Genomic DNA, 14,954 nt, shown 5'->3' on the forward strand with positions numbered 1-14,954 from the left:
TTTGTTGATGCCTCATTTATATTTGTGTAAATCCCATTGTTAGATAAATAAATTCTAATATATATTTATTTTCAACAAAATTAATATATTTCATACGCTTTCGTAATTTAGGGAATTTTTTATAAGGCTTAGAATGATGGCACCAATTTTATTTTTATTTTCTCACTAATAAAGCTTACAGTCCTGACTTTTTATATATACATATGATTTATGATTTACATATTTCAATATATGATTTATAAATTATATGTTATACTATATGATTTATAAATTATTTATTTTATTATATGATTTATGATATATTCGATTTTCTATTATATACTGCTAACTTGTATTTTTAACTTGATATTCTGGATTTTTAAGCCAATCTTCTTTAATTAAATCGGCTCCCTTTTCAGCTATCATAATAACAGGCGCATTCGTATTACCACTACTAATAGTTGGCATTATACTAGCATCAATTACACGCAAACCACGTATGCCATACACGCGTAATCTTGGATCGACAACGGCTTCAGGATCCCAAGCAGGTCCCATTTTTGTTGTACCGCAAGGATGATATATTGTCATTGATATCGTGCGTACCTGACATTCTAAATAAGCATCCGATAAGAATTTGTGCTTTTTACAATTTGGTAGCGGTTTACGATGAACACGTGATCCAAATTGTTTAAAAACTTTTGCAGCTGCAACTCTTAGCGCAATTTTTGCACCTTCAACAAGTACTTTTGCATCGATTGGATCATCAAAATAATTTGCATTAATTATTGGATAATGAAATGGGTTTGCGGAGCGTAAACGCACCCAGCCACGTGAACGTGGTCTTAGAAGTAAAGGCATAATAGTCCAAGTATCTTTATTTGCAATAGGTTTATATACTTCTTGAAATACCGATTCTTTTAAGCCGAGTACCTTCTTCACACGTGCACCGTTATCGGAATTTATCGACGCTGGTGCCATATGGAATTGTATATCAGGCCAATCTATACTACTATTTGAATATGGTGTGTGCACAAATGCTAAGCCTTCAACACCACCTAAAGTCGTCATAGGCCCACGTTCGCGTAGGACATATTGAAATGTGATTGCAGTAGGATTGAAACGATCTTGTACTATAGCCACAGGTTTATCGACTAGAAAAGACATGCCACCCATGCCAACATGATCTTGCATATTTTCGCCAACTGGCAAGTCTTGCATAACTCGTATGCCATGTTTTTCTAAGTGTTGTTTCGGTCCAATACCGGAAAGCATCATAATTTGTGGCGTGTTAATAGCACCAGCTGATAGTATTATCTCTCGGCGTGCTTTTATGCGTATTACTTTGCCATTTTTAACAAACTCCACCGATTTGGCGCGCATTGTATCTGGTTCTATATGAATTTTAGTAACATGAGAATTCATTGATAAATGAAAATTTTTACGCAATCTAATTGGACGTAAAAAAGCCTTAGCTGTGCTACATCTAGAACCACGTCTAATGGTACCTTGCGCTATCATAAAACCAGCCTGTTTTTCTCCATTAATATCACGATTCTCATAACCAATTTCAGTACCTGCTTCTACAAAAGCGGCTACTAATGGTGAGTGCCATGGTGATTCTTGTACTGTGAGTAAACCGCCACGTCCATGATATTGATTTTTTGCTAAATAAGGATTACGATTGTCTTCAGACTTTTTGAAGTAATGCAAAACATTATCATAACCCCAACCTGGATTACCTAAAGACTCCCAATGATCATAATCATATCTATTGCCACGTACATACAACATATAGTTTAGTACACTTGATCCGCCTAGCACTTTACCACGTGGCCAATTGCAACGATTATTTACCATACCCAAACATGCTTTATTTGATGGTTCAGTTTTATATTGCCAATCCAGTTTACTTAATTGCAAGTAAGCTGCTAATGATGGCACATCAGAAATTTCATTCTCATCAGGTCCTGCTTCAATTAATAACACTTTCCATTTTCTAATTTCGGTTAAGCGATTTGCCACTACTGCACCGGCTGACCCACCACCTATTATTATAAAATCATATTCAGGATAAAATTGTTGTTGATCGATGGGCCTAGATTCGGGATCTACGGCATCATATTTATAATATGTAATTGCTGCTAACATTAATGGTATAAGCCAAAGTCCTGTTGTTACCACACCAAATGTGGATTTTATCACAGTAGTTATGAAAAGAAGATTAAGTACCATGTTCTTTGGTTGCTTTTATGAAATTGATTTTCGTGAAATGATTTAGATTTGTTGGTTCCTTAGTACTTCGGTTTCTCTATGGTCTATAGAAATTTTTTTCGTTTACTCATTGTATGCTTCTACCAGTTACAGCAGTCGATACTGAAATTAAATAAAATTTAATATTAGAATTCTAGCATATATATTAGAATAAATATTATATATTAATAATATTATTTATATTTACTTTGACGGGATTAATATAATATATATAAATGTGGAACATATTTTTTATTAAATTTAATTAATTATTTTTTAAATAATATATTTATATGCTGTAATATTAAATATTAATTAATATTTTTGTACTTTTTCAGGTAAGAACTGTGAACTTTGACTTCTGAATTACAATCAGAGTAATGAGGTAATTCTATCAATCTTTTTCTGGTAATTAATGCATTATATACATATATTGTTTAGTTTGTTTTTGTTTCTTTATATACTTTATTATTTTATTGTATACCTTTATTATTTTAATTTCCATATATATATATTGCTTCCTAATAATATAATGTAAATAAAAAAATATGTCCTTAGAGAAAGAAGGACATATTTGTGGGATTTTATTTTAAATATTAACGTGAAAGGAGGGTTTCATAAAAATATCAAACCCAAAATTATCTGTAGTAAAACACTCTATATCTAAAAAGTACTTCTTGAATTAGTTTATATTAGCTGTAATTTTTTCTTTTAGAGTTGTAAAAAAATAGCATTAACTCTGTTTGAAACAAAGTGACAACATTTTTAAAATATATTAAATGCTTATTTTTGACATATGTTTTTTGTTGTGTATATTTATATGAAATATAAGAAGTGTAAACACTAAAAATGAATTAATTTAAATAAAAAAACAAAATGAATATTTATTTAGAATATTTATTTAAATTTTATATATTTCAATTAATTTATATATTTGAATTTATTAGTAAGTTACTCATATGATTTTAAAGGGTGACTGGAATTTTGCAACGTATTTCCAGTGAACATTCACAATAGAATAAGTTTTGAATTTGGCTGCACTAAAATTTAAAACGTGAAAATTTTTGCGAGTAAAACCTAACTCTGAAGATTTTAAGATCATTGTTGTTGCTTAATATGTTTTCTTTCGTAAGTTGCGAGTATTTTTTTGCTACTCTGAAAGGAAAAATCACGGCTATTATAGATCAGTTTTTAGTTCGTTAAATACTCTTACATTTGACAACTAATATATTTTTATACTTAAATAAGTTTAAAAATTAGTAAGAAATCAGGAAGAAAACTGCATTGATTATTTTTATATCACTATAATGCACCTAACACTGTTAAAGAAACGAAGAACTTCAATTATTATTCGCAAGAGTTGAAGAAATTTTTTCAGCACTATATTCCTTAAACCCAGCACCTTGTATATGTGTACAGGTATATGTGAAAAATAATATTCTTATAATTTTTATCATTCTTACTCTTATTATTTTTTATAATTAATTTTTTTTTTCATTATTATTATCTATTATTATTACTTTCTATCATTATTATTTTTCGTAGTTTTTTTCTAAGTCGAAAAGTTTTTGAATGTTTCTAACATTTTAATTTCTAGTTATTTCTAGAATTTCTAGTTAATATTAGTACTAAACTATAAACACGAATATATATCGGAGTTGTATAGTTTTTTTTTCCAGACTATATTCTCAAGAGTGAATTTATCGACTTGTTCTCTCCTCCTAAATACGCCACTGGCGTTAGGCAACTAAACATAAATTGTCTGAGCTTATAATATAGCAAGTTTTTTATTTTAATTTCACATGTTTTAAAATTAATTGTCATAATATGTATTCACACTAGATTGTGTTTTAAATGTAAAGTGACATGTTTGACATAATATCGTTAAGCAAATTATTTGTTTCTCAAATGATATACTTACAGTACTTATAGCAATTAAACACAATATTTTTTTAATTATTATTTTTATTTAAAACTCGTTTAAATTGCTTTTAAATTACTGCACTTGATTTCATTATAATGAGTTTTTTGAAATTATTAGAAATATTTAAAATGTATACTCAGCAGTACACCACACAGAGTGCAATTAAAATAATCATACGCCCCGTGGCACGATTTAACAATTCAGTAACTGGAATTAAGAAAACTTTTTGAACTCCGAAATTCTAAAGTAACACAAACGTTATTATAAGTAATTATCACCTTTCACTTTTAGCTACATTTTGATTGAATTTAATTCTTGATAATGCAAATTAAATTTGCGTTTCAATGCGAAGTTTTGCTTAAGCCTCATTGCAAAACATTGAAAATTCTGAAATCAAATCATCGAATTCAATTTGAAATTCAAGTTTATTAGGTCTGGGTCAGGTGAATTATAATGCTAACTTATGTATGCAAAGAATTATTTTTATAAATAAAATGTGCAAAAAATCTTTGCGAATTTCAAGAATAAACTTTATGTAAATTTTCTTAATTGGTATTCGAATTGTTGCTAAAATTTTTCAGTTAGACTTAGACCGACATAATAAGTAATTAACTAGCTGAAATCAGAGGCAACGAATCTGACCATGTCAAAAGGCGTCAGCTGTGCGTTGATAGCAAATTTGAATTAATTCAAATAAATTTGAAGTGATTCAAGCATTTTATTAAAGACAAAATTGAGTTTATTCACCTTTTGATTTCTATTGAAATGGAAATCGCAGACCTAACTACAAACTGCTCAAATCAAATTCAACTAAACTCGACTAGTAACTCGTAAGTCGGAAGTGTTAAAGTGACTTTTTGTTCATATGTTAGATTATTTGAAAATTATTTCCGTCAGCCATTGACCCAGTTTATTAAATTATTGTATTTATTTATATAATTGCTCATAGCGAGAAGTTGATTCGTTGTTTCGCATAAAAACGGAATTTTCGTCATTGTACGAAATGTTGTGAATTCCTTTTAATGTTTTGATTTATATTTCGTTTTGATATCAAATTTCGTTGCTAAAATCACGTACGCGTTGATAGATACTTATACCACACTATATATCATACATAATTGATTATTTATAAATAAACTTAATATTTACCCAATAATTTACCCAACAATGATGAAGTACAAATTTTATTACGTTAGCAATGAATCAACACATTTTTATATACTCAAAAGTGCTTTGCTCTTTTGACTTTCATGACTCGAATAAATCATATAAATTATGGTGAATGAATTTTTGGAAATTTTTGGAACAAGAACCTTAATGAATTTTCGCATTCTTTATAAATAAAAAAGTGCTACTACTCAGTACTTTATTTATCAAAACAACACTCCTCAACACTGTTCAGATGAGACTTTATAACTACATAAAATAATAATTTATTATAACAAAAAACCAAAGTTTAAAATATTTAAAAAAATCTATTAACTAAACTATGTATAATTATATTAACTATATAAAAAATAAACATATTAAATAAATATGTGATTCTAGAATTTTTAGTGCTTGGCACGAAATTTATTGTAGACTAGGTCGCGAGAAATAAATTTAAAAAAAAACCAAAAAGACGATTAAGTTAATTTGTGTCCATTCCCGCAACACTAGAAAATATTACTCGTATCTTATATATGAGTGCTTTTTTCCAGCACTATTTAAACATGTGGCACTACGAGTAGAAAACTATTGATATTGGTTTAACTAGTAAAAGTTCATAAAACATTTATACATAATTAAATTATTGAGTGATTTGGGTGGAATATCTTTGTTGAGCCAATAAGTGTTAATCATATTTAAAAGCTAAACAAATTTGAGTTTTTGCCTATATGTTTCTTTAGAAAATTGTAAAAATATTTTTATATCGTTTTTCAAGGGGGACATGGAGTTCATTTAATATATTGTTTCATCGTTTCAAGAAAAATAAAGTTGGTTTATAAAAGTGAAAAATAGTAAAGACATATTTCGCGAATTGAAATAGTCGATGTTATCCGAATTATGCTTTTTGATAATATGAAGCTTTGTCCAAACTTATATTGGACATATTTATTGTTTTGAACAAATTGCCAAACAAATAATAAAAAAAAATTATATTAAAAATGTTATATTATTAAAATTTTACAAAAATGCTTTATGTTATTTTGTAGAGTTAGTTAAATTTATATCCATATCTGATGTTGTTTATGTTTACGTTGTGTATAGCACTTTGTTATTCATGGAATGCAATTTTTTAGTAATACTAAAAATTAACATAGTAATACATACGTAACATAGTAATACTATGTTAATTTCGCACAAATCTTAATTTCATCTTCGTTTCAACGAAATTAAGTTTTTTTCCAAACAAAATTCAGTTTTAAGGTTAGAATGAAATTAAGGAAAATTAATCAAAATTATATTGTAATCAGCTCTTCGTTTTATATAAATAAAAAAAATAAATAAATAAATATATATATATATCAAAATATTTATTGATATAATTGAATAGTTTTGATGGATGGTTTGCAAGTTCAAAAATATAATTATATTTCTTTAGAAAAATCATAGAAATTAACAAACAAATGAGGTACTGTTGAATCTTTTGTATTATAGAAACATTTAAAGCCAATATCTAAAAACTTTTAAAGGCATGTTTTGCATTAATTTTACAATCTTACAGTACATTCAAACTGTCATTATTTTAACACCATAAATCGACAAATCATTATATTTCTGAATTAATATTAAAAATAGACATTTCGATTTATTACGATAAACTCATCGTATAATTTTTTTTGTTTTCTTTTAACTTTGATGTTTTACGTGAACCGATTAAATTTGACATAAAGGAAGTTTGCCATTTATCACAATTAATGGTATTTATTACAATAAATGACATTTATTATAATAAATGCTTCAACTTGAACAGATATTGAGTAATGTATCCTTAATCTTAGGGGACTTTGTACCATTAAACACTGCACTTAATAAAATTACAACAAAAAAAAAATATTAAAAATAAAGTATTAAAAAAAAATGTTTTGTTTTCTATAAATAATGTTAAAACTATTTTGTTTCAAAATATAAAAATACTTTGTATAACATTTTCACAAGTGTCTATATTAAATCTAAGTATTTCAAATGTTTTATTCTGATCGATAAATCAAGAAATACTTAACATTCTTACTATTATATATGAAAATATCGTATTGCGTTTCTTAATTGAATTCATATTAATTTCGAAGTAAACGATTTCAACTCACAATACTCAACTATAGTGCTCAACTATAGACATGAATTTTCGCAACAGTCAAAGTGTTAGTCAACGGCACCAAAAGTAAAAGGATACTAAAAAAAGATATAGTGTAATATTTTTCAATAAATTCTCTTGGGTAACGAGTGTTTAAATACATTAAAGGTAAAAAGTGCTAGCTAACCGCGTTAAAATACGGAATATAAATTCAAAAACAATTTCAATGTAGCAAAAATTTTTTATTTCCTAAACGAAATGAAATCATATATTTATAAATTCCACTTTTTTCTATTAATAATAAAAAAAATGGTTTTGCAATTTATTTATTTTGTTTTTTGTTTTGTTTTTGTTAATATTAGTTTTTTGTATACTTCGTTGTCTTTGTTATTTAATTTGTTATTTAATTTGTTATTTGTCACAAAATGAAACTTTAAACTTTGTGAAGAAACAATTTCTTTAGCAACATCTCAAAATTCGCCACATCATTTTAGTCACGTAGTCAAGCTAATCAGATTATTGATGATAACAAATTTAATTCCATTATAAAGTTAAAAATAAAATAAATAGTTAAGTCCACGATTATCAATGAATTTATATTAAATTTATGTAAATTTACTGTTGAAACTTGTTAGAATTTTTGCAGATCCGCTTTGGCAAAAGTGTAAGTAATTCATAGATAACAACTTTTTTTTTTAGAAGTTGGGGTTTTTTCAGCGATTGCAAGTAAGACATACTACAATCGATCAACTATATAAAGCTTAAATAAACTTATAATATAAATAAAAATTTAAATCTAAATATAAAGTGTATTTTTAAGGTTGATTTTTTTGTCGAACGTTTCGCATCTTAGGACGAAACGAACACTAAAAGGGTTCCAACAGTAATGAAGAAACAACAAAAATTTGATTAATTTATTTAAATTTGACAAATTGAGAAAGTTTCAATGATTTAGTTATGAAATTTATATTTCAATTAAGTTTAGAGTCTAAATGAAGCGTATACAGTATTATATTGAAATTATCAACGAAGAAAAGTAAGCTTTAATTTTATTCAAAATCAATTTTTCAATATAAATTGTGATTCTAAAAAAATGTTAAAATTATTAATTAATTAGAGCAAGATTTTTTTGTGGATTTAATGATGGCCGCTGCATGTGACACATATATTAATATATCTTATATATAATATTATTATATATTTATTATCCATATAAATATCATGTGCAAATTGTTTTAAATCTTTTTCAATAATAATTTTATTCTTGACCTTAACCTTGTCTGCAAATTTAGAACCACTTCGATATAAATAAATTAAAAATCTTGTTCTCGGCGTAAAAACACAAAAAAATTAACAAGTCATCAATAAATAATTCTTGTTTTATAAACCAGTCAGTTTAAGTTAATTAATATACAATCTTACATGATTTGGTTCAATTCGAAATTTATTTCATTATCATTTAATATAATTAATAATAATTAGAATTTTGCAAGTTCAAATACTTGAAATCACTAGTATTAGCTGAAAATATCAAAGAACACGTTTGATTTGGTCTAGGTTTTTTTTTATTTATATCTTTTTATTTTTTTTAATTAATATCTGGTATTGTATATATGCATGCTTACTTCCGTTTCCGTATGCAAGAAAGGTTTTGCCAAGGTTAAATAAGAAACATATCCAAAATCAAAATATAAAAGACTTAATAAAATTAATACATTGTCTTAGATTGACCACGTTTTAGCAACAAATTATTATTTATTAGCCACTTTTTCTAACGGAAAGAAAAAAAATTAACAAATGTTTTTGAAAATTTGCTTATATGATGTATGCTACAATCTGTCGAAAAGGTTTTTAAATTGTTATTTGAAACTATCTACTAATTCTGGATTTTTATATACATTTTAAAATATTTTAATTGAACAAAATTATAAAAAATTGTCCAATATAAAATATTAAATAATAAACTGTAAAAATAATTGTACACAAAATTATTTAGTGTTAATACTGATTTGAATTGACTTATTTATTGATTTTTTAAAAAATCATCTATTTTAAGTACCTAAAATTTATTTCGTATTTATTCAAGAAATCAACAAATAGAAAATTTTAAATTTAAAAATTCACCATAAAAAAAAATTTAAAAAAAATTTTAAAAAATATTTAAAAAAATAATTTAAGAAAAAAATTTGAAAAAATATAATAATTTAAGAAAAATTCGGGGTTAAGATATCAAAAACCTCTTTTTGCGTCAAGTATTATAATATTAAAAAAACAAAAATTATAATTTTGTAATTTTTTTAATTTAAAATGAGTTTCTTGCCCTGTAATATAATAGTTTGCATGACAAGAATAACATTAATTAATTTTGAATAATTTCAAAGTCATCAATATCTCTCATATTCTATTGTGATTCAAAAAAAACAAACTATTACAAATAAACTATTGCAATAAAACTATTACAGTGTAGTATAACATAATTAAATTAATATTGTATGTGTGACAATGTATGAGATTACAAAAACTAGCAATATTCGTTTGACTTCTATGGAACTTATTTTTCTAAATTAATCTCACAAATTCCTCCTAGTCTGCATATCGAATTTAAGCTTCAAAATCGAATTAAAAAAATGTCCTTTCTCAACATTTGACATAATGTATTTAAAGTTTTCACTATAATTTACGTATCCGGTTTCCACCTTTTAATGTTAAATTTATAACGAATTCCGGTCATCAGTGAATAATAAACTGGCTACAAGTCTTTTTCGTGCCGATGTATATGATTAAACTTAAATGAATAGAATATTCGAACATATTCAATTATATATTCCGATACTTTCACATAAATTTTATGGCCATTTTCAACGTCCCGTGTGCGTGAAGTTTAAAGTACTCATACTGTCTGACCCAAAATCCACTATCTTTAATTCTAATTTTTTGAAGCGCAAAATACTTGGAATAGGGTTAAAGTTTTTGTAAAATGTCAAAAAATATAATACTAGCATTGTCCAATACATCCCTAATAGGACTTTCGGGTATTAATTTTCACCGTATTTTGCTCTTTGAATTATTGCGCTGTTCTGTTTGTTACTATTTGAATTCCTTCAATTTTTAAATGTTCATTACGTTGTTCATCAATTTCAGTTCAGTTATATTTTTTCTTATATATATGATCACTGGTGTTTTCCTAGAAAACTGATTTTTTTCTAAATTTAAATTTTTTTTTTTTTTTCAAAAAATTAACCTTCGAACTTATAAAAGTACGAATCCATAAGAGTCACTGAAGGATTATACGTATATCTGAATTGCCAAAACATTTGTAACGTGAAGTGAAAAATTAATTTAAGACAACAGGTTCTTAATCGGTATGGAAATAAAAACCAACTTATCGGTGTCTGTTTGTCAGGCTCTCTATCCAGATCTAGGTCACATAGACTTACTTTAAGATTAATTCAATGAAATTCTACACTGAAACACATATGCAGGCGTGCAAAGTCGAGTAATGAATAAGTTTATATGACATCTGTACACTATAACTTTCTATAATAATTAATTATTTATTAAATGTGACTTAATTATATTCACCAAGAAAAATGCCTTAATTATGTTAATATTATAATATATATATATATATATATATATATATATAAACTTTAAGACGTAGAGTTTAACTAAAGTCTTAAAAGTGTACATAATTTAACTTTAATCAGTTTTGTGATCTTTAAAGACTTTTTAATTGTAGTCATTTCGTCTCGTATTCAAGTTTAAAATCTTTGAAATATTTGTATGGATTTCAAAGCTGTCTTCAGTCGAATGCAAATGATTGTTGTTGAATTTTGAATTCTTTTTTTTTATCAATGAATGATTCAAAGATAACAAAAAAGAAACATTTAAGCAACTTCTATTTTATTTAAGCATTTTAGTTAAGAAGCATATATTCAAACACTTCAACTAAATTTATGCAGTCACACCTATATTTTCTAATTAATTAATTCAAAAATATTTATCAAAAAGAACAAATATCAAAGTTGTGTCATAAATGAGATCAATTTCATACCTCTAATATTTGGCTTCGTTAAAGAATATTTTCAACTGAAGTTATATAAATACTGCAGTATTTCAAAGTTTATTTTATTAAAATTAAGTCAATATATGCAAATAAGTTTCGAGTATAAAAAATAGAATGTCACAACATATTATTTAAAATATTATACAATAAATTAGAATTTATATTTATAATGAATATATGAAAAATAATAAAGAATTATGCATTTTTATATGATTTTATAATTAAATAAAGAATTTGATATATATTTTAATACTTGAAAAATAAGGTAAAAAAATAAATAAATAAATGAATAATGCGTAAAGCTCATATATTATAAATAATTATTTATAAATATTAATGTTGTATTATTGTGATATAAAAACAAAAATGTTGATTGAAATATTGATTTCCTGTGGTTTAAGAAAGTAGTTGCACTGTTGCTTAATTCATTATTACATATAAAAGAAGTATGTTACTTCTCAGATACTATCACTGTTAGACTGTGTAATAATTACTTTTTTAAATTATTTTGTTGTTACTTAAATTTATTATATTAGTTAATTTATTATTTCGTCAAAAGGAGAATATTGTTTTACAGTTTTATCATTTTAATTTATTTTATTTCTTATAGTATTTAATTGTTTTATTATTATATTTAGCACTATATATTTATCTTTTGTTTTTTGTGTATATGGATATCATCATACATCACACAACTATAAATAATATTAAAATATATTTATAAATACTGCATATAATTTTATATTAAATATTCATAATTATTAAAATATTTATGTGTAACATTATTTTATATTATATATTTTATATTAAATATACATAATTAATAAATTGTATATAATATTATTAATTTATTAATAGTATTCGTAAATTATTTATGCACAAGTAATTTATTTTTTTATTGATTTATTTTTGTGTTTTATATAAAGCTTAGCTTTAAATTCATACAAATTAATTTTATTAAAACCTGGCAATGTACTAAAAATCTAATGGCGAAAAAATATGCTTGCATCTTCAGTGATTAGCGCTAACATAAAAATTTTGTTGCATACATTAAGGCACAAGACTTAATGTTGTACTTATGTGTTATTACAGAAAAATACCAAAAACTAAATAAATTACTGACTAGTAATTATTATTTTATTGTGAGGAGATGGAATTTTTAATGCACCGTCAAACGTCGGAATGGTGTATCCGACTCCCTAAAATTAATATGTAGTATACGGACTAAAACACCCCCGCTCCGGCGAGATTTATACCCCCTCGGAACAGCTTTCGCATTCCTATTTATTATTGCATGATTTAGTGTAAAATAATTTTAAATAGATACTTAAATTTATACCAAATCTAAAATTAAATAAATAGCTATAATTTATTTAATTGGATTTTTCAATATTTCGTATAAAGCTTATTCAAAACAGTTGGCCTCAAACACTACTATTCGTCAGCTAGAAATTGCACAAAGCCAGGCTCTGAGAAGACTTTTCAAAGTACTATGGTACATTAGGACGAATAACATCCTCAGGGACCTCAAGATTGATCCATCAAAAAATACATAAGGGATAGAGTCCTGAAATTATTTGCGAAAACTGACAGACTTACCAATACCGCGTTATCAAATCTCAGATGGTTACAGGCTCCTGGGGGGAGATATGCAGATCTGAGGTCAATTATAGCTTAGTCTGATCAAGTGATAAACAATAAAACAGTCAAATCGTAAAGAGGGATTTTAAAAATACCTCGAGTTATGAAAGAGTAAAATTGCTCAAGTGCGCTGGCTCAAATAGCTTCAACATATATTATATTTGTATGTCAATCGTTTGTCTTTTTTAGTTAGTTGAGTTACCCAATATTTTGCTCTATTTTTAAGCATAACGTAATATTTATATGCTTAGGTATATAAAATTTTTTAGGAAGCAGCTCACTAAGAAAAGTATAGTGAGAAAAGTATAAGTTCTCAAATAATTTTGGGGAACTTATAGTATTAATATCTATAAGTCTTAAATTTTAATTGCAGAAACAATACCTTTAAAAAGATTGCTAAACTTGTAAGCATAAATTTGGGTAGTTAAAAGTTTATCCATTGTCAATAAAATTTTTATCTCATAGTTAACCTGAAGTTTTCTATATACGGTCATTTTTAGGTTTAAATATTTTTAATATTTAAACTATAAAATATATACTCATTTTTTTCTTTCACTCGTTAACAGTTTTATCATTAAACATAAAAAAAAATTGTTAAATAAAATGAAAAATTAAACAAAACATAAATAAAAGAAATAAACTTATACCAAATGTAAAAATACTGTTTTTGAAATTTTGCTATTCGAAATAAAGAAGGGCAGAACTAACATTAATTTTATGGGTCGTAATCCTTGGATATTCATTCAAGTGAAATTTTGACTGCATTCTGAAAAGGTTTGTTTATTTATACAAAAAAAATAAATTTTGAAAACTACTTGAAAATCATTAATTAATAATTATTAACTGTTTCAGCCTGTTAAGACTAAATCCTTAAAGCAGGGTTATGTCTGGATCTGACAAAAAAATAAGAATGTACAAATGTTTTAAAAGAGTGTCTTACTGTAACTCATTAAAGTTTTGTTAGGTGTCATTTTTTATATTCTACAGCAACTTTGATTTATAATATATTTTTTCATGGAAAATATATGTTTTTTGTTACTTATAAAAGTAAGTATACAAATTTGCGTATTTTCTGCTTTCCTTTGCAAACTGTTGCAATTTTCACACTCTGTCACACTTAATTCTCTCCCGAAGGTATTATTAAATCTCAAAGAATGCAGTACTTATGCACTTTGTGTTTGTGAAAAGATGCGCTTCTCTAGCAACTGAAATGACTTTTTAAAGTACAGTGAAGCCTCTTTAATATAAATTAGTAATTCTTGTTTTATATAAAATTTAATTTATTGAAATAATTAAATGTAACAACTTAAATAATTTATTGATTCACATGAGTTAATAATCTAAACAAATATAGCGATATGAAAAACAAATATGATTTTTTATAATATAATAAAAATTTATATTTTCATTTACAGTATTTAAAGGACCTGCAAAATTTTCCTTAAATATTATTCTTATATTTTATTTTTGGCTATATAAAAATGGGTTATATAAACCCATTTTAAATGTTTTAACCGTATGAAAATTTTTTAAACAAATGGCTTACTTTCTTGAGCCTGTAAATTATAGCACAAAATGATTTCTCTTAATCTAAATTCTATAGGCATATAAAGTTATTCATATGCTAGATCTGGACGATATAATCTTTGGTCTAAGATATTAAGACCAAAGTGGTCAGCACACTCTAAAGCAACTCTGTCAGATGAGTAAGAATATATGCCCCAAAGATATGAACTGACACATAATGTGAAACGCAATTTTCCTCTCTTCTGTGAAACTATAAGAACCATAACTGTCGTTATAGGATAGAACAA

At 25.5% G+C, this 14,954-nt stretch overlaps 1 protein-coding gene across 1 annotated transcript in view; it reads right to left on the reverse strand.

The window, feature by feature from the left end:
• Positions 1 to 317: 317 nt before the first annotated feature.
• LOC119669919 (glucose dehydrogenase [FAD, quinone]-like) overlaps positions 318 to 14,954 on the reverse strand; it is a 29,467-nt gene continuing 14,830 nt past the window's right edge. Inside the window, exon 2 of the mRNA XM_038079973.1 lies at positions 318 to 2,355. Coding sequence (XP_037935901.1) covers positions 325 to 2,214 — 1,890 coding nt within the window. The 5' untranslated portion in view covers positions 2,215 to 2,355 and the 3' untranslated portion in view covers positions 318 to 324. The remainder of the gene's footprint in view (positions 2,356 to 14,954) is intronic.

This window comes from Teleopsis dalmanni, chromosome 1 (assembly GCF_002237135.1).
Source record: "Teleopsis dalmanni isolate 2A chromosome 1, ASM223713v2, whole genome shotgun sequence".
Lineage (NCBI taxonomy): Eukaryota > Metazoa > Arthropoda > Insecta > Diptera > Diopsidae > Teleopsis > Teleopsis dalmanni.